This window comes from Convolutriloba macropyga, chromosome 12 (genome assembly GCF_964194025.1).
Source record: "Convolutriloba macropyga chromosome 12, txConMacr16.3, whole genome shotgun sequence".
In the NCBI taxonomy this organism is placed as follows: Eukaryota; Metazoa; Xenacoelomorpha; order Acoela; family Convolutidae; genus Convolutriloba; species Convolutriloba macropyga.
The window spans coordinates 40,888,833-40,910,818 of NC_134479.1; the positions used below are offsets into that span (position 1 = coordinate 40,888,833).

Genomic DNA, 21,986 nt, shown 5'->3' on the forward strand with positions numbered 1-21,986 from the left:
ACATCTCCGTTTTGAAAATCCACTAAACTTGAACCGAATTATTGGATGAAATGAAATAAAAATACTAACAAAAAAACAACTGTTGTGATATTTGAAAACATTCCTTTGTCGAAAGATTTTGAACCCAAATATTCTTTTACCCAGAATAATTAATTAATTGCTCTCAATTGAAGTTTGTCGCAATTGTTGTCGTTTAGTTTTATTCATGCGATTTACACTTATTTTTTGTCCCAAAAAATGGATCAAAAGATAACGAGATAACGTCCGGAGGGCATTAAATCGATGAGCAGATCTCTCAGCGCCTTACGAGTCTCCGATTCAACAAAACTTCTTTGAATGGCGGTTCTTAACGTTAAAAGTTTCATTTGGAGGCGTCTTTACGCTTGACCCTCTATCACTATCAGTTTGGCACCATCCCCCCCTCCCCCCAGTCTCTCCCGTCCAACCTCTCAATCGCCTCCACCTGGTGATTTGCACTTTCCTCTCGTCCAGACCTCTCAAACTTACCTCCCCAATCGCTTGACTACCCCCCCCCCCCACTAATGCTAGCATCCCTAAGCCCCTGCTGACTACTACTGAAGCAAAGCGCTCGTTTGAAAGCAATTCTTTAGCTTTTGGATTACTCGGAACTCCGAATAAATTGTTTCCTTTAAAATGACATTTAAATCTCAAAAACGTATTGCAAAGTTGAGGCACACAAGTTTGATATGAGTTTTTACCTTCTTTTGTCTACACTGCCGTTTTTCTCTTGAAAGTTTCAAAATAGAGTATTACTCCTTTCTATCGTGACCACGATATTATTGGAAATAACTATTATTTCATTGCTTCTTTTTGCTCGCCAAAATTTTTCCCGAGTACAAAGAGGATATCTGCTTGGAACGCAATTGTTAGAGCTGCCCATTTTAAGTTAAAGAGCGTCAACTAAGCATAAGAATTAAATTTCAAACAAACCGACTGGGATGAATTGCACTCGAATAACAGACGGGGCAATCTTTTATGGGTGCAACCCCCCCCCCCCCCCCCCCCACACCCTTAAGGGGGTTTGAGCCCCAGACCTCCCGGATGCCACTCCAACAATAACTTAACCAAAGCTACACAGGCGTTGCTTCTTTCGCTCACAATTGCCTCACATCAGCAACAAAATCAGGGAGAAAACAACTTAGATCGCTCAAAAAATAAGAACTGAAGCGTGAAAAATTTAGTCGAGACGTCAAAGAATGTTCTATAATAAAGGCACAAAAAGAGTCGAGCAAAAATTTGGCATTAGTAAAAGACACACCAGTGTACAATAATTGCTTCAAACTTTGTTTAAGAGCAATTTTTTAAAATGCATTTAAATGCATGTGACCAGAATAAAAATTTCCAAGAGTCATTAAGTGTGTACTAGTTTGCTTTTGACTGATGCCTTTATGGCTATTGCAAGCATCGAAGAACTTCTGAAAAGTATATATTAATTTTGCTAATTTCAAAGACGTTGGCGTTTTTCGTTCTGAAACCAGCGAAGATCAATTCAATTTCTGTAGCATAGTCTGTTATTACATTCCAATTACTTTTAAAATTTATTTAAAGCCCCGTTGATCTTACGGATTAAGAAAATTGAACTTTCAAATGTTAGGATGAAACATTCAACTTCCGGTATTTATAGCACCTAATTCACAGATTGCCACGCACTTTCAACAACGCTCACCACGAATTGTTTCAAACCGGGCATCACAAGACAGTCGAGATTAAAATGCATACACAAGTTAAATAGCTAAAATTCTAATTACAAAAATTGATGAAAAAACAAGACGCACTAAACAATATACTACTCAACCTATTACCGAGACTTGAAGTTTCACTGAGCATACACAGATTTAGTAAAACTACCTTTTTAAAGATTTCAATTAACGCCTTAAGCAAAATATATCCCCTTTGAGTTAAATGCCAACAAAAGATTAAGAAAGTCATCCAAGTCTAATGTACGAGCACGTTTATCAGCAAGCTTACACTCGACCAAAATATCTTCAATGTACTGTTTAAAATTCAAATTATCATCAACAGTTTTATTTTGAGTCGCGCAGTAAGTCTTGTAATTTTTTTCAAGCATGTCTGCAATTTTGTTGCCTTTGAAAATTGCTCTGAGCATTTTGAGTTTGCGACTGAAACAGATCCTGACCAATCCATCCCATTGGTTGTAATCGATTTTAGGGGGCGGATTTATAGGTTCAATTCTGACAACTGAGGAATCGACTTTAGGTGGGGGTTTAAAGTTGTTTTTGCCAATCTTCATGATGTGGTCCACTTTGGCCAGTATTTGTGTGTTGACTGATAGGCGGCAATAATGTTTTTCTCCTGGTTTTGCAACCAGTCGCAATGCAAATTCACGTTGGAACATAATGATTGCACATCGAAATAGTGGTCTGTGTAGAAGAAGCTTGAAGACTGAAACAATAACAAACATAGTATCTCTTTCTATCATTTTTTTTCTACGTTTGTTCTCAACATTTGGAGTGTTTAATATCAATTTGACAACGGTTCTTATCCCATAGGCTACAAATCTTCTTATATTCTACGCCATAATTTCATTTCTAACTCTGATTTATATGTTTGAGCGAAAATGACAGGACAACCAGTGTCCAAAAAATAATGCCGATACGAATTGTTATTTCCTTGCCGCTAAAATATGCACTCTCCGTAACGTAATATAAAATATAGAAAACATTCTTTTATACCAATCGCATAAGCTACAATGGTTTCTGTAAAATGAAAGCAAATAACTAACTAAGAGGTGAAGATATCTGGTAGGGGATGTTTGCCACACATAGGTCAAAGAAGGGCAGCTCAGCTTTGATAACATCTCCCACAATTATGTTGAGATTCTGACTATAAGCAGTTGGCTGCACTCTCTTTCGCAACTCTGCAACCAATCGAGGGTCTACTTCGCAAGCAACAACTTGTTTGCATTTCTCTAATAGCTTCATTGTTAAGTTCCCTGTTCCTGGCCCAATCTCCAACACCTTCAAACAACGATCTCGAGAAAACCTTGTTGGAACCTATACTTTTTGGCCACTTATTTTAAAATTTACAAGGAGACTCAGTATTGTGCGTTTGCACAATGTTCCCACTTCACTCATCCACATTTTAACTTAATTGTCTACCAAATGAGGAGGCGATCGAAAATTTTCAGAAATACATACTGTTGGAAAACAATTGGTGTAAGAGCAAAAAGATTGTTCTAGACTCAAATCAGTAGATGATTCAAACAATACCGCATTAGGGGACCGATGGGACCAGCCATTAATACGACAACGAGACCGATGACAAAATAAGACATTTTCAAGCAAACAAATTTGAGCAAACATTACGGAAAATGTGATCAACAGTTTCACTGATTCGCATACTAAGAGCTTAGTGAGACGTAAGGCTCTCGGAAAACTTAAAACCCACCGGGCTTTAGCCGTCATTGTATTTTTGAAGACAAAAAGTTGAACGCACAAAAAAAATGTTCAGACGAAAACATGGTAGCGCAAAAAATTAATTAAAACCAACAGGACTAATATAACTAATACAAACTTTGTTTGGGAACAATTAAAAACAACGGAAATCATCAGAATAAACAAATCATTAAAACAATTAGCTATCACCTGAAAACACTCAATAGCTTTACATGAACTTCCATAGGAAGGCATTGAGACCTGTCATACTCAGAATGTTTCATGACTAAAGAACAAACAAAAAAGAAAAGAAGACTAAAGAACAAACAAAAAAAGAAAAAAGAACCTCCAAGAAAAAACGAAAATTTAAATTTGTGAAAATGTCGTAGCCATTAAAAAGATAAGCTATTCACTAAAAACATTATATAAGTTAAATCGCGCCTCTTTCAAGATAATGCGTCATTAATGTGATGACAAGCGCAAAAAAACAAATAGGAAATATCCGAAGATCACACTTTAATGAACTCTCTGTATTTTCAGTTAAAAAACAATTGGTTGAAAACTCATGAAGAGAAAAATATTTAGTTCACTTGAAAGGCGATAGCCCTTGCCATTGATAACACTAAGCTACAATTTGACAGAAGATTAAAAAGTCATAAGTTCAAAAATTCACTGACATCTTTTCAAAAGTCAAAGTCAGAAGAAACATTAGGTATCAATGAAAGCATTAAATAGTTTCATTAATACCTCTTAAGGAAGCCAATTCTCTCTTTCACAACTCTACTGAGTCATAAGTCTACAAAGCTAACGAAACCACTCTCGATGCCATAAAAACCATGAGCTTTGCGCTCTAAAAATAATAAATCTCCATTGGCCTTCACTTGAACTTAAATGAGATCTCTCATTAATTGAACCTTATAATAAAAACTGACTGATCTGTAATTGGCATTAATTTTTTAAAATGTAGCTTTAGCTTAATTGAAGGGGCGTGAGGTGAGCAGCGGGGGGGGGGGGGGAGAGACAGTGGGAGGTGTCTTTGGCTACACGGGGCCCTTATGGCCTGAACGATTTGAATCGCTCTAAGAGCTACCAGTTTATCCGTTTTTGAGGACGAAAAGTCGTAAAAAATACGAAAAAAGTCGAAATACGTTAAAATCGGTCAAGTGAAAAATCGAATTAAAAAAACCAACTGGACTAACATAATTGCCACCAACTTCGTCTTAGAGCAATTTATTATTTTTATAAACGTTTCATGTGTTCATCAAATGATTTTCAGAAGCATTATAAAGGCTGCATTTTTTTATATATCAACAGGTTTGGCTTCCGTATTCTACTTTTGCTAATTCTAACACCTTTTTATCTCAGGACAAAGAAAACCCGACACTATGAATTATACATGAGCCAACATATCCATTAAAAACCAAACAACACATGCAAAAATCATCACGTCAATTGAATCTGAATAATTAGGTCTAAATACGACGACTACTCTTCTCACAGCAAAAACACGGAAACATTTGCAGAACACGCAAAAATCTCAAAAGTGGTAGAGCTCAAGATTACTTGTTCCCAAAAATTAACTCAAGTGCACGAGATTACATTACGTTTGGACGTCCGTCTCATCTGAAGTCAGCCGGATTCAAATCAGTCTTACAGCAGGCAAAAACAGTAAATCATTATGCGAGCGTTAAATTATCTTGATCAATTCAAAATCATTGACTACGAGTACCCAGAGATACTTAAACCACTCGTATCTTGGAATACTTGAACAAAGATTAATCTAACAGAATTTGTGGATAAACGATGGCAAACGATGACATAGCTGCTAGGTATAGCATTAACTCAACTGTACTTATTTTTGCATTGTAGCTCAAAAGCAGATAACAAGAACCCTTTTAAAATGACTTTGAGAAGGGAGACTAAAAAACGGAGCGATACGATATTTCAATACCAGATGGCTATTTCTGCAAACAGATCAAGCAGCCTTTTCTCTTTGTCGAAACGACGAATTGACCAAAAATGGACGCCTTTGACGTGAAATTGAAACTATTTGTTTCTAATTGGATTTTCTAATTCACATTTTTGTCTATAGTTGAGCTGACTGTCTGTAGGAGTCAGGACAATATACCCAACGCCATTATACCCAATACACTTTGATATTTTCGTTCAAAAATGCGACTACAAATTAGCACCGCTATTAGACGTAATGTGTTAGCATACTTAATAACTATGGCCAAATCTCAGCGGCCAGTGTGACTTGACATCAAATTATCACAACCGCATATGGGATTAAATTATCCACTTGAGTATGTTAGAACTTACGTGTAATAGCGACGGCTAATTTGCAGTCCGATTATTGAACGAAAATATCAAAGTATATTGGATATAATGTTATTGGGTACATTGTCATGTAACCCTTGAGTAACTAAGTTGGTTAAGTAATGAAACACTTTACTTTCAATACGATTATATTGTTCCTGTATACATCAAACTTCTTGATAACAAAGAAAGTGATTTGAGCGTTTAGCAAACGAATTTTTAGGCTTCATGAACTGCCGCCACAAATTTTTAAGCTTCTCGTAAACTGGTACCACTTAGTTCAGCAGCTTAAAATTGCGAAAACATTTTAGATTACCCAAAGACAAGAAACTAAGTGAGAAGAAACTCAGTCTAAATGTCAAAAACTAAGCAGAAATTCTGCAGAAAAGAGACACATGACTTTAAATTGCTTCAAACTTGTTCAAGAGCAGCTAATAACTGCACATTGACTGAATACTATCGTGATTTACCAGTTTATCACAATTCTCTACATTAAGATTCGTCAGTGAGACAAAAATTGCCTAAAGAAGACCAACGTGACCAAATAATTGGTAGAGACATCGATTGAGAGGAATTGATAACAATCGCAAACTTTAAATACAAGTTAAAAGCTAGGACACCAACAGCAGGAAACATACCTCACTACGGTCGGTCAAATTGATTTCAAACAACAGCGGGGTTGCCTTACTTTAGGAGGAAGGGATATCACTAAATGGCTTCAAATGATGGCATTACAGCTTATTATAGAACTAATCTTAGATTTTAAATGAACACAAATTTGGTAGTTTTTACGAAAATTGACAGTTTAAATTCTCAATGAGGGCGATTTAGATCACGCAAAATTTAAGAAGCTAAGCGCGAAAAAAACACTCAAAACGTCGACGAAAAATCAATCAAGCAAAAAATCGCTCTAAAAGAAGAGTCTAACATCAAAGCCAAAAAAATCGTTTGAGAAATTATTAGCTCATCACAGCCTCGTCAGCCGTTTATCGGAACTTTCAATGAGCAGATCTATTAACGCTTATTATAACTTAATTATCTCACCACATCAGTAGGCCGAAGAGCTGCTTTTTCCACCATGGAAGTAATCACAAGTGGGTTCTTCAAAATATGCTGACCAAAGTCTTTATTGAAGCGAACGTTCGACGCCTGACTCACAGACTCTTTAATAATTGACTTCTTCTTGACATTCTTGGCGGACAGTTGCTGTAACTTATCTTTCTTCTTCCTGATAGGGGCCATTTCTCACACTGAAAATTTACAAGTAACCCTACGATGAGAGTAGCAATCGGACAGTAACCAGTGCCCAAAAAAATTTACCAAGAGATATTAACTCAAATATTTTTTTACATCAGTAGTATTTTGAAATATGCTTAACACACGTAATGCAATTTTTACAAATCTCCACTAATAATCTACTTCGGTATCATAAAACCAGTAAACAAATTTAGAAAATGTTAATCGACAGTTTAGAGCTATTGAGTTTTATCAAAAGGCAGAATTGATCTCGGCGAGCTGCTCCATCATAATAACATATACACTATATCATTATCACTTTTTATGATGCTGGTGATAATAATCAGATTTAAAGTTTTGCTACAAATTTTGATATGACAACAATATAGCAACATAAAGAGGAGTTAGAGCGTTGTGAGATTGTCAAATAGGTTCGAGGAGCTATTTTTGATCCTCCATTAGATTGATAGTTTCACGAACGATGTGTTTCACAAGAAGGTAGGTAACTTTGTTGTCCATGTTAGCAGCGATTGTCACTATGATAGGTGTACTCCAGTCTCCCTTGGGTGCACAGATTAAAAGGTATGAACACATACCTGTAGTGGCTCCACTGTGACCCACCATTACTGTACCTAAAAATGTAAAACCTGTAAAAATTAATACTACTTTACAAATGCAACACTAAAAGTTGCTTACAATTCTATTTGAGAACTTACACCTAATATGAATTTAATAAATTTAGCCTAACTAGAAGAAAGTTGGTTGAAAGAACTTGGACAAGAGTATGGCTAATATATGCAAAAGCATCCTATAGAGTTCAACTCTTTTTTGGCAATTTAAATGGCATAAATGCGCCGCCCATATATTATCAGCAGATTTGGATCCATTAATTAGTAAGCATATTATGGTAATATAATATACATATTTAAAATCCTTATAATGATGTACATTAATTGCGTGATGCTAAATATACTAATCATCAAAAGCAAGTTAGCACCCCCTAGTTTTATGAAGTAAAAATTAAAATTTTGAGACAATAATTTTTCAACCTGAAATCAAATTTAGAAAACAAAATTTACGCCATTATTCACCAAAAGAAGTGGTCTTGTCTACCTATGAAATTCAGATAGTTTGCTATGATAACTTAACATAAACCCCGAAGTAAAGTTGAACTCGATCCAAAATTCACAGAAAAGGGAAAGTTGCCACAAGATGTGATACGTTTTCAGGTTAGTTCAACTATGGCTATGTTTGGACTTGTGTTCATGAGAGAGAGAGAAAAGATGCGAATAAATTTTGATCTCTTGACAACTTTTTCTACTGTAAAAATTGGATGGAGTTCATCAAGTTTACATTTTGGTAGCTAATTAATTATTATTGCATATTATCTGAACTTCATATACACGCAAGACCACTAGCGTAGAGAAACAATTGTTTTCAAAATGTGATTTTGAGTTAGAGCAATATTGCCTCAAAAATTTTTACTTCATAAAACTAGGGGGGGTTCTAATCTGATGTTTAGAATATTAACTGTAATAGTCTCGTTACCAAGACAAATGTAAAACGGGCATCAATTTGCTCACATTTGCCAATGAAAACAAATATTTTGTTAAGATATTAGTGTTTGAGAAACAGGCCTCACCTGCGGGAAAACTGGGATCCTCTTCGTAGACTCCAAACCCAAGAGAGTACTTCACATTTGGGCGCCCAGGCACTGGAACCTCTTTACCCTTAGGTGGTCTCAAAATCTGATCGAAAACTTCCTCCTTCACACCTGACATTTTTTTTGTCCCCGCAAACTGATCAGCTAATAAAGTACCCAATCGGCAAAGATCGGATAAAGTCGACAGCATGCCACCGCCGGCAGTTTTATGCATTATGGTAATTTCTGGCGCTAAAGTCAAAGACACAGTTTTAGTATTGAACAAGTAGCACGGCAATCTGTTGAGAACTATCTCTCGTGACTTGGGAGTTGGCTCAGGCATCGTATGATTCATGCCCAATTGACGCACAAAGTCATGAATGTACTCGTGGAAAGGCTTGTCAATAACTTTTTCCAGAACCGCACTCAGAAGGACAACGGCATACGTTGAGTAGTGAAACTTAGAGCCTGGTTTATGGAGAAGGTCATCGTCTGAAGCAATGAAATGCACGTGATGAAAATACTCAAAATTATTAGCAAATTGTACAATACATCCTCTCCACTTATTTATTTTTGTGACTGGGCCGTCTTTACACTGTCTGGAGGGGAACAGCTTGGAGTGCAGCATCCGGCTACTAAGTGCTACTCATCATACCCTATTTTTCGACCTACATCCATCGATGCCGGATGGTGTACACGGCCCTTTTTTTATTTTTTTAAGAGAAAAAAAACAATACATCTCTCATCATCTCAACCAACTTTGATAGATACAACTGCATCACGTTCGAATGGAAGTCAATGTTTTTCTTTGTATAATAATTCCGTTTTCAATAGTAGTAGTAGAATACAATAGGCTAAATTAGACACATAATAATGAGTAAGTGGAGTACAAAACAGATGCCAGGCATTCTTCCTGCTCAAACTATTACAGAGCTATTCAAAATCAATGATGATTATTTACTTGTTCCGCTAATTTAAGGAACTTTTCTTATTCCATATTTTTATTAGCAAACTGTTTAAGTTCACTGTCCATTAAAAGTTTCTCAATATCAAAATCACATAGTTTCTCAACTTTCTATCAAACCAACGACACACAATACTGTCCAAGTTGGATGATCAGAAACATATTTGATTCTCTTTGGTATACTTGCACGTTCTTTAAACCGACCTTTGAAAAATTTGATGGATTCACTTAAAGATACGAATTCGTCATTTCTCTGCGAATTCTTCGCAATTTCAGCAGTTCTTTCTTCACCAGTGAGTGTAGAGCCGACCGGCAGATAATCTCTGATTCCAGATGTGTGATTCAACAACTGCCTAATTGTAATGTCTACCTCCCGTCCATCGATTCGTTTCTTCGGGAAGTCTTTCAGATGCTTGTAAATACTGTCGTCTAAATCTATTTTGCCCTCACTGGCTAGTTTGAGAGTGAGTACACCCGTAATAAGCTTACTGATGCTTGCCACTCTGAATACTGACTGTGTAGGGTCGCATGACAAAAGCTGCTCTACGTTACAGTAGCCGAATCCTTTCTCAAACACGGGTTGAGTCCCTATTTGCACCTACTCAGAGAAACAATTTGTCATTACTCTTTCATTAATAATTGTCAGATAACGAGTGTCGCAACGGAACGGGCAAAAAGCTCGAGAGGGTTCTATCAAAATTGCCCAAATTATCAAAATATCCCGTTTGTGAGAAAACGCCAAATCGGCTAGGTGAAAAACCAAGCAAAAAATCGCATGAAAAACTTAACAGGGTCCAAATATTTGCCACAAAACTTTGTTTGAGAGCAATTAAATCATATCTCAAATATTCATTACCATAAAATATTCAAACCTTTAACTTTGTCCATCGACGTTCATAACTTTAACTTTGTCTATTACGGGCACGAACAAACTCAAAAGCAATTCTTAAACTCTTAGATTCATAGCATATTCTGAACTCACCCGGCAAATCATTCCAGGAATTGCGTTTGTCACCCGGTAAAGTTCAATCGTCCTTCTTATATTTTGTTTGTACACCTTAAAAAGCCGCTTTTTATCGCATTTGCTACTCATTTTCGGTAAATTTTCCATTCTTTCTATCGAATTTCTCTCCGTCTCAGCATGAACTGACTTTTTCCTCCAAGGCGACAATTGATACAGTCCCATTAAAGCTAAAGCTGCGCCTGCGATACCAGGCGTTATGATGGGAAACCCTTTTATACGATGACTAATACTGGAAGACCGCTGATAAAATTGTTTATAAGCGGAGATAAATCTTGTCGCTCTCTGGAAAAGTTGCCTTGAATATGTTTGCTTGCCGATCATTTTTTCTCATAGAAGCACCTGGTCTGAAAAAGCTTCTTGAAGCTATATTTTTCCCCAGTAGGTGGAATATTTGCGCCCAAACTTTCTTCAAAAATCAATGTGACGGTAATAAAAAAGAATAATTGTGCTTTCCACAAAAAGATGAAACTTAAAGAAGAAATTACACTGTAAAAATTACGTCCTTCTCATGATAGCCCCCCCCCCCCCCGAAGTTTAGCGGTCATATAACGCATAGCCCCAAACGATTGGTTTCCTTGAAAAGAAACAGACTGGGTACATATTGGATCTATTCGGTTTTGCCCCCCCCCCCCCGGTTACAAATTATTTATATAGCGCGTTACTATGTAAAAAATAGGTACGCCTGAGGGCGTAAAAGATACAGACCCACTAAGCTAGGGGTTCAAAACAGAATAGATCCGAAAAATAATCCAAGAGCTGCCAGAACCGTTATGGTGAAAATGGATGCTTACTCAAGACAAAATTTACGCACAACGTCGCTGGTTAACCCAAACGCAGAGACGACGTTTTTGTTTTTTTTTGTTGAAACATGTAAATTGTTCAGATCATAACCCTACGGTTTGATATTTACATGCATTTAAATGTTAAATAAATTAATCAGAATTGTTAATAATATAATAATCTTGAACAATTGTGGCTGTTCGTTCTAGTAGGTAAAAATAGCGTTTGAAGGCTCCTATTTGTCCATATACGCGTACTTTCTTGTGCTGAACGAGCAAAATGTCGGTTCAAAAATTTTTAAAGCAAGTTTTACAGTTAAAAGTTCTTACTGAAGTCTGCAATTTCTTCCATTTTTGAACGCTTTTCAAGATGAATGAAATTGATCTCTTGTTCTGTCTAGCGTTTTGGCTACTAGTAAGCACTTCGCCAATTCCGAATGTTTCCCAGTTTCCTATATTGTTTTGTAGCTTCATTAGGTCAACTTTTGAGATAAACAATTCGGCTGACAAGATACTATAGAATCCCTTCGGATTAACTTGGATTCTAAAGTGTCCTCCGAATTCTTGCGAAAAATTCGAATTGGGTGAAATAATTGAATTCAGAAATTAAAAGCAAATTTCAGCTCAAAGAAGAATTAATACAAGCTAACTTTTATAAAAGTGTAAAGTAGGGAAGGCAGCTTCAAAAATTGCGTTAAAAGTTATTATGAATCGTGATACTCGAATTTAACCGTTTAGACCCCGGTTTTATCTATATTTGCGTTCACCAAGATAATTTGTCCCAGAGTCCTTGCTCTGTTTGTTTTTCCCAAACGCAGTGTTTGGTCCCAACGATAGCGTTGAACATCATATTTATTCACTGACACAATCTCGGTTCTAATGTTTAAACCATAAATCCTTGGTTACAGATACTGTCTCATAAATAATAAGCCATAAATCAGCTTGTTTAGCTGTCACTTTCAAGTGTTTTTTTTGTTTACAGCCTTTAAAATGTAATTTTCGAAAGCTTCCGCATTAAAAATTTCATGAGCATGTTTGTAGGGTCACTACAATACCATCCTTATTGACAAGATCAGTGGAGTGGTTAATTTTTTGTTGTCGAAAATAACAAACATCTATTCTCCAGTTAATTTACCAATTTAGGTGGTTTATGTTATTTTTGCTGAAAGAGTTTGAGTGAAATGCCACTGAAAGAAAGATGAGAGAGTATATATGATTTGAAAACATCAACACTTACTTCTAAAGCAATTTGATTTCCCACAAGATACAAAGAACGAATTGCTTTAGCCATTTTGAATAAAACTGAAGTCAAGCAATTTTGATGGGTTAGGTTTGAAGCAATTTCTATTCCAGGATAACGAGAAACATGTGCTGGTTTGATAACTTCAGCTTTAAAAATAAATTTTGGATCTACCGTTGGGTCCGATTTAATATATTTGTACAGAATAACACCTCTGTTTTATCGGAAATTAAAGTGAGTTCATTCATTGTCCGGCATTTGTTTGTGTGTTCTTGTATTTTTTCAATACTTAAGGGAATATTTTCACTACTTACAAGTTTGCCTATAATACTAGTGTCATTCGCAAATAAAAAAATAAAACATAATCATTTTTGCCATCCAATTTTTCAGAAAAATTGTTGACGTATAAACAAGAGTTCGTAACACAGTACAATGTGGAATACCATGATTAATATTTCTTTTATCTGATAAGTCAATGCCCAACTTTACGCTTTTTCTTCGATTTGTGAGAAAAGATTTTGGAAGTAAAATTCTTGATTTAGAGAGATTGAGATTTTTTTTAACGTTCTCGGAAATGATCTCATGTAAAATTAAATTGAAAGCATTTGCATGATCCAAAAACGCAGCACCTGTGTGGCTGTTAAGTTCCAAATTTCATTGTATTTTTTCAGTAAAATAAAGCACAGCATCAGTAGACGACTTTCTAGATTCGATACTGGGCTGTTTCCCGTTCATGAGCCCAAATTTTTCAAGATTTTGCTTTAACTGATGTATAAACGTCTTTCAAAGTTTTTCGCAAAAATTGGTGTTACGGAAATTAAACTATACTCAGACGCCAGTTTATTGATGGAGGAGAAAGTAGGGTTAAACCAAAACAATTTCCTGAAAAACAGTGGCAATTATTGCTGATTTTTAAATAGTGCCCTGGAACAGCTGTTTCATGAATCATATGAGTCAGATCATATTTGCTGCGTTTTGTAAGTACTGATGTGTTTTTCTGGGCAATCACTGTCGTGGGGACAATTGTCTTCAAGCAACCAATACGGGTACGACACGGTTACTTTGCTTAAATAAGTACCATTCATCTAGTACCATACAATTATCCTTTGAACTGCATGCATTACTAATTAGGGATCTAAAAATTGAGAAAAATCATTCTTCAATTCACTTTGCTTCTCGATATTGAGAGGTACTTGTTCATTTTCAAATAAAGCCAATCCAGAAACAGACTGACAATTATTGCAGACATTGATTTCAAAAACAATTAATGAACAAATCACAAGGTTACACTATATCGAATTCAGTGAAATGTTTATAGATTTTTGGCATCATGTTTTTGTTTAGAAGCCGAGATCAACTTGAAAACTGCCCTCAAATTGAGACCATATTGTGATTTAATAGGTATCGACATCTCTTCGTTAGACACCTCGATTTGCATAAATTCTTTTGATTACTTGCAATACGTCATAAAGCTTGAAGATTTATTGGAGAATACAGTCAAAAAGGTTCTGGATATTCATTTATTTTGGCTTGTCATACCACAAACGCTTTTATTGGTCACCTGATTGGCCTAAAGTTTCTTTTTGGTTGCAAAAGTGCTCGAATGGAATTTATTGAATTTGATTCATTGCTGAACTCCGAAGTTGTTGTTCTAGATTTGGGAGGTTTTTCGACATAAAGAACCTTTCATTAAAAAAAAATTGTCAAAATGTTTGAACAAATACTCCCACAATAATTTTTTCTAACACCAATGCCGTATAATTCCCTTTCGGCGAGTGATTGGGTTAGAAATTTTTTGAAACCGTTTACCTTTGATTACTGGCACCTACTCTTACGAGTTTCCACCCACATTTTAAATGTATATTGCAAAAATAACTTTGGTTTCTATCCAGAAAATTTCTTTCAAAATGAAAAGAGAAATCGGAATTGCTGCAGACCTGTTTGCAGGAGGAAGAGTACCTTTTGAAACTTTTTTGTTCCCCACAGTTTATGATCTGATTAAACAATTTACCTGAGCTTTGCACTCATTCGTTTTTACAAAAGAAACAAAAAAGAAAAAACTTTATGCTAAAATAAAAGCACAGTTGTATTTCTATTAGCTAACACTGCCCGATAAAGACCGGAAAAGGTAGCTGCTTCAAATCTTCTTCCATTAAATTTATCTCGAATTTTGACAATAGGCAATTACTGAACCAATTAAATCAGCTTACTTTATCATCGATCAAAGAAAAGAAAAGAGAATGATGAAGACGTACTATTCTAGGGAAATAGCAGTTTTTGTGCAATTTAATTAAGATTTAGTTGCTGGAATATATCTTCTACTACATGAAGCGTTTCAAAAATACCATCTATGTACAGGAGAATATGAATATTCTGTCACTAATCCCTTTGCCTATTCACAAGTCCCCAGTACCTCTGTGAGTTATCCTGGCGAAAAAAAATTTCTATGGTGAAAACAAGCCGGTAGCCAAAAAAATCAGTGTTTAGTCAATTCTCCGCTATGCAAATGATTATGGCGTCAGGCAAACTACTAAATGACACAGAAAAAGAAAGACAAAGACTTTGGATACTTTACTTATAATTTTGTTGATTGGCTGAGTTACAAACAAAACAATGATTTAATTTTAAAATTAGAATTTTTTTTTCAAAATTATAATACGCTTGTTTCAAATGAGTGAAAAAGAAGATCAGACAGATTTTTTGTTCGAGTAGTTTTGAAAGACTTCTTTTCTGATGAAGAAAAAAAGAGACGATCATGAAAACTATATAATTGGTGACTACCATGTTTAAAAATTGTCCACTTTGCTTAACTATTTTTTATACTGATTCTAATTGTTCTTTCTTTGATTGAATTTCTCTTTAATGTGATCTTGATTCCAAAGGGTCAAAGATTCGGTTTTCATTTCTTTCATGCACAGTTGGATACGTTTATTCAAAATCAAAGCTATGGACATTACAATTTCAAAGAACAATGTTTTTCTAATGGTTGTTTGTGGTCCTTTATGATGCAGACAGACAGAATTCTTGTTTTAAAAGAAAGAACTGAAAACCACTGTTTAACTAAATGTCAAAAACAGTTTATTACATCTATCAACATGAGCAACCAAAGTAACGAAAGTATAGCCCAATAGATTGAAAACTGAACATATTTTTTTTCAACCAACATAAAGCATTTTTTTAAATTTCGTAGCTGAAAACTATCCGCTTATGTTTAACGATTATTGTGATTAAAATTCTAACGACAAAATTATTCAAAACTTGCAACAGCCGGAGGCCATAGAAATATTCGTTTAATTTTTGTTTAGCAGAACTTTTTTTTAACATATCAAATGGTCACAAACAATTGTTCATAAAACAACATACACTATTTTGTTCAAATCACCTACAGATATACAGCAGATCACCAATGCTGGAGAATAGTTAGACATCACAACTTTCGAAAAAAAATCTATGAGCTCGCAGCAAAACAATATTTTGGAGGCCTAATCATTGACTTATATTCAAAGACTTCAGATTCCTTGGGTTATTGTTCAATTATTTTACAATAAGAATCAACATTTTTTATCTACATTCGCCCGAAACGATTACAAAAAACAAATCTCATCAGGGCGATAGGATCCTCCATTTTCGATAAAACAATGAGAAGAACACAAGACAAAGACACTCAGTCTTAACGTTTGCTCATGAAAACATGGAGCACTGGTGATGCAAGATGCGATTCAGACAAGATGAGAATCGACACTTTTGTTAGTGGCGACAGTGACATAGAGCCAATAGTCGAAAAAACGAAAAGAATGAGCATTTGAATCAGTAAGGTTTGAACTAAAATTAGTGGAGAGAAACAAAGAAAGCTGCAACGAGTCTAATTGAAGTTGTTTTCAATTCTAATAATGTTTCTAAATTTCTCCATATAAACAATGAGCCTTAACGAGTGAATAAAACAGGTTTTTTGTACAATTTACAACAACCTCTAAAAAATTGGCTTGCCAAAGTATTCCAGAACCTTGGGGAAACTTGATATGTCAACCAACCTGGTTTGTAATAAGCACGTAAAAAATGAGATGTACAGTGAAGAGGAAAAAGAAGAAACCCTGCCAAAACAACCAAACCAAAAAGAAAAAAAGACGAAACATCATGACGGTAGAAAATCTGAGAAAAAGGAAAAAAAAACGGAAAGCCAACTGTCGACAAAAATGAAAAAGAAGGCAGACAAAATTTCGTAGGAAAGACTGAGATTTTTAATGTTGATGTGTGAGATGTTAACAAGCTTTTTTCAATTGGTCCTGTGTAATTTAGAAATCCAGATTTTGCAAAAAGAGTACAGCTTGTCAATGAAACAAATAAAGATGCATCTGCAAACAAAAGTATTTTTCACCCAATACGGTTCACGTCACTTCAGGTTTCAAAGGATCAAAGTAATTGTAAATGACATTAATGAGATCTGGTCCGTAGATTTAGCATTTGTAGACAAAATTTCAAAATATAACCATGGCGTAGAGGTTTTGCTTGTGGCATTTGATTGTTCGTCAATGTATGTCAGGGTTGAGTCATTGAAACCAAATATGCTAAAAAAAGAGCAGATGCCTTCAAAAAGATGATCAAAAGTAACCGATCTAAAGGCGTTTGTTTTTATGAGGGTACCGATTTCCTCGATTTACTCAAAATCCTCCGCAAATAACACGGTATTCGTTTTTACAGTACGTTAAGCAAGAAGAACTCTGCAATTGAGGGAAAAATATGCACTCTTTGAAAAATATAGTCTACAGTTATTTAGGAGAAAAGTGGATTTTTCCATATATGGATAACATATATTTTTTTGTTAAAATAATGACTTCTAGAGTTAATTGAGCAATACAACTAGCACCCTACAAAGTCACAGGAAGACGCAAAAACTCTTGCGTCATTTTATCCCCTCTGAACAAATTACCCCCTCACTCTTACACCATTTTACCCCCCTGGTAGTTCAACTCTTAGCTCATTCTACCCCCTGGACAAATTACACCCTCACTCTTACACCATTTTACCCACCTTTGCAGCCCAACCCTTACATCATTTTACCCCCTCTGAACAAATTACCCCCTCACTCTTACACCATTTTACCCCCCTTGGCAGCCCAACTCTTACATCATTTTACCCCCTCTGAACAAATTACCCCCTCACTATAACACCTTGTAACCCCCTGGCAGCCCAACTCTTATATCATTTTACCCCCTCTGAACAAATTTTTACCCCCCTTGGCAGCCCAACTCTTACATCATTTTACCCCCTCTGAACAAATTACGCCCTCACTATTACAACTTGTTACCCCCCTGGCAGCCCAACTCTTATATCATTTTACCCCCCTGGACAATTTACCCCCTCACTCTTACACCTGTTTACCCCCTTGGCAGCCCAACTCAAACTTCATTTTACCCCCTCTGAACAAAGTATCCCTCACTCTTACACATTTTTACGCCCCTTTTTTCAAATTTATAATACGCTTGTTTCAAATGAGTGAAAAAGAAGATCAGACAGATTTTTTGTTCGAGTAGTTTTGAAAGACTTCTTTTCTGATGAAGAAAAAAAGAGACGATCATGAAAACTATATAATTGGTGACTACCATGTTTAAAAGTTGTCCACTTTGCTTAACTATTTTTTATACTGTTTCTAATTGTTCTTTCTTTGATTGAATTTCTCTTTAATGTGATCTTGATTCCAAAGGGTCAAAGTTTCGGTTTTCATTTCTTTCATGCACAGTTGGATACGTTTATCCAAAATCAAAGCTATGGACATTACAATTTCAAAGAACAATGTTTTTCTAATGGTTGTTTGTGGTCCTTTATGATGCAGACAGACAGAATTCTTGTTTTAAAAGAAAGAACTGAAAACCACTGTTTAACTGTATGTCAAAAACAGTTTATTACATCTATCAACATGAGCAACCAAAGTAACGAAAGTATAGCCCAATAGATTGAAAATTGAACATATTTTTTTTCAACCAACATAAAGCATTTTGGTTAATTTCGTAGCTGAAAACTATCCGCTTATGTTTAACGATTATTGTGATTAAAATTCTAACGACAAAAATATTCAAAACTTGCAACAGCCGGAGGCCATAGAAATATTCGTTTAATTTTTGTTTAGCAGAACTTTTTTTTAACATATCAAATGGTCACAAACAATTGTTCATGAAACAACATACAATATTTTGTTCAAATCACCTACAGATATACAGCAGATCACCAATGCTGGAGAATAGTTAGACATCACAATTTTTTCGAAAAAAATCTATGAGCTCGCAGCAAAACAATATTTTGGAAACCTAATCATTGACTTATATTCAAAGACTTCAGATTCCTTGGGTTATTGTTCAATTATTTTACAATAAGAATCAACATTTTTTATCTACATTCGCCCAAAACGATTACAAAAAACAAATCTCATCAGGGCGATAGGATCCTCCATTTTCGATAAAACAATGAGAAGAACACAAGACAAAGACACTCAGTCTTAACGTTTGCTCATGAAAACATGGAGCACTGGTGATGCAAGATGCGATTCAGACAAGATGAGAATCGACACTTTTGTTAGTGGCGACAGTGACATAGAGCCAATAGTCGAAAAAACGAAAAGAATGAGCATTTGAATCAGTAAGGTTTGAACTAAAATTAGTGGAGAGAAACAAAGAAAGCTGCAACGAGTCTAATTGAAGTTGTTTTCAATTCTAATAATGTTTCTAAATTTCTCCATATAAACAATGAGCCTCAACGAGTGAATAAAACAGGTTTTTTGTACAATTTACAACAACCTCTAAAAAATTGGCTTGCCAAAGTATTCCAGAACCTTGGGGAAACTTGATATGTCAACCAACCTGGTTTGTAATAAGCACGTAAAAAAATGAGATGTACAGTGAAGAGGAAAAAGAAGAAACCCTGCCAAAACAACCAAACCAAAAAGAAAAAAAGACGAAACATCATGACGGTAGAAAATCTGAGAAAAAGGAAAAAAAAACGGAAAGCCAACTGTCGACAAAAATGAAAAAGAAGGCAGACAAAATTTCGTAGGAAAGACTGAGATTTTTAATGTTGATGTGTGAGATGTTAACAAGCTTTTTTCAATTGGTCCTGTGTAATTTAGAAATCCAGATTTTGCAAAAAGAGTACAGCTTGTCAATGAAACAAATAAAGATGCATCTGCAAACAAAAGTATTTTTCACCCAATACGGTTCACGTCACTTCAGGTTTCAAAGGATCAAAGTAATTGTAAATGACATTAATGAGATCTGGTCCGTAGATTTAGCATTTGTAGACAAAATTTCAAAATATAACCATGGCGTAGAGGTTTTGCTTGTGGCATTTGATTGTTCGTCAATGTATGTCAGGGTTGAGTCATTGAAACCAAATATGCTAAAAAAAGAGTAGATGCCTTCAAAAAGATGATCAAAAGTAACCGATCTAAAGGCGTTTGTTTTTATGAGGGTACCGATTTCCTCGATTTACTCAAAATCCTCCGCAAATAACACGGTATTCGTTTTTACAGTACGTTAAGCAAGAAGAACTCTGCAATTGCGGGAAAAATATGCACTCTTTGAAAAATATAGTCTACAGTTATTTAGGAGAAAAGTGGATTTTTTCATATATGGATAACATATATTTTTTTGTTAAAATAATGACTTCTAGAGTTAATTGAGCAATACAACTAGCACCCTACAAAGTCACAGGAAGACGCAAAAACTCTTGCGTCATTTTATCCCCTCTGAACAAATTACCCCCTCACTCTTACACCATTTTACCCCCCTGGTAGTTCAACTCTTAGCTCATTCTACCCCCCTGGACAAATTACACCCTCACTCTTACACCATTTTATCCACCTTTGCAGCCCAACCCTTACATCATTTTACCCCCTCTGAACAAATTACCCCCTCACTCTTACACCATTTTACCCCCCTTGGCAGCCCAACTCTTACATCATTTTACCCCCTCTGAACAAATTACCCCCTCACTATAACACCTTGTTAACCCCCTGGCAGCCCAACTCTTATATCATTTTACCCCCTCTGAACAAATTACCCCCTCACTCTTACACCATTTTACCCCCCTTGGCAGCCCAACTCTTACATCATTTTACCTCCTCTGAACAAATTACGCCCTCACTATTACATTTTGTTACCCCCCTGGTAGTTCAACTATTAGCTCATTCTACCCCCCTGGACAAATTACACCCTCACTCTTACACCATTTTACCCACCTTTGCAGCCCAACCCTTACATCATTTTACCCCCTCTGAACAAATTACCCCCTCACTCTTACACCATTTTACACCCCTGGTAGTTCAACTCTTAGCTCATTCTACCCCCCTGGACAAATTACACCTTCACTCTTACACCATTTTACCCACCTTGGCGACCCAACTCTTACATCATTTTACCCCCTCTGAACAAATTACCCCCTCACTATAACACCTTGTTAACCCCCTGGCAGCCCAACTCTTATATCATTTTACCCCCTCTGAACAAATTACCCCCTCACTCTTACACCATTTTACCCCCCTTGGCAGCCCAACTCTTACATCATTTTACCCCCTCTGAACAAATTACGCCCTCACTATTACAACTTGTTACCCCCCTGGCAGCCCAACTCTTATATCATTTTACCCCCCTGGACAATTTACCCCCTCACTCTTACACCATTTTATCCACCTTTGCAGCCCAACCCTTACATCATTTTACCCCCTCTGAACAAATTACCCCCTCACTCTTACACCATTTTACCCCCCTTGGCAGCCCAACTCTTACATCATTTTACCCCCTCTGAACAAATTACCCCCTCACTATAACACCTTGTTAACCCCCTGGCAGCCCAACTCTTATATCATTTTACCCCCTCTGAACAAATTACCCCCTCACTCTTACACCATTTTACCCCCCTTGGCAGCCCAACTCTTACATCATTTTACCTCCTCTGAACAAATTACGCCCTCACTATTACATTTTGTTACCCCCCTGGTAGTTCAACTATTAGCTCATTCTACCCCCCTGGACAAATTACACCCTCACTCTTACACCATTTTACCCACCTTTGCAGCCCAACCCTTACATCATTTTACCCCCTCTGAACAAATTACCCCCTCACTCTTACACCATTTTACACCCCTGGTAGTTGAACTCTTAGCTCATTCTACCCCCCTGGACAAATTACACCTTCACTCTTACACCATTTTACCCACCTTGGCGACCCAACTCTTACATCATTTTACCCCCTCTGAACAAATTACCCCCTCACTATAACACCTTGTTAACCCCCTGGCAGCCCAACTCTTATATCATTTTACCCCCTCTGAACAAATTACCCCCTCACTCTTACACCATTTTACCCCCCTTGGCAGCC

At 36.1% G+C, this 21,986-nt stretch overlaps 2 protein-coding genes across 3 annotated transcripts; both read right to left on the reverse strand.

Moving 5' to 3' along the window:
* Positions 1-1,866: 1,866 nt before the first annotated feature.
* On the reverse strand, positions 1,867-6,981 carry LOC142350818 (putative dimethyladenosine transferase). Its single transcript, XM_075402776.1, has 3 exons — positions 6,780-6,981; positions 2,765-2,999; positions 1,867-2,424 (listed from the first exon to the last, which is right to left on the reverse strand). The coding sequence occupies exons 1-3, from the start codon at positions 6,975-6,977 to the stop codon at positions 1,895-1,897; spliced, it is 963 nt and encodes a 320-aa protein (XP_075258891.1). The 5' UTR covers positions 6,978-6,981; the 3' UTR covers positions 1,867-1,894.
* Positions 6,982-7,064: 83 nt separating this feature from the next.
* Positions 7,065-11,858, reverse strand: LOC142350814 (serine beta-lactamase-like protein LACTB, mitochondrial). 2 transcript variants are annotated; one of them, XM_075402772.1, is made up of 4 exons: positions 11,711-11,858; positions 9,782-10,175; positions 8,614-9,105; positions 7,065-7,603 (listed from the first exon to the last, which is right to left on the reverse strand). In XM_075402772.1, the coding sequence occupies exons 1-4, from the start codon at positions 11,852-11,854 to the stop codon at positions 7,413-7,415; spliced, it is 1,221 nt and encodes a 406-aa protein (XP_075258887.1). In that variant the 5' UTR covers positions 11,855-11,858; the 3' UTR covers positions 7,065-7,412. The 2 variants fall into 2 exon arrangements, with proteins under 2 accessions (XP_075258887.1, XP_075258886.1); XM_075402771.1 differs by lacking the exon at positions 11,711-11,858 and adding an exon at positions 10,560-11,068.
* Positions 11,859-21,986: the final 10,128 nt, after the last annotated feature.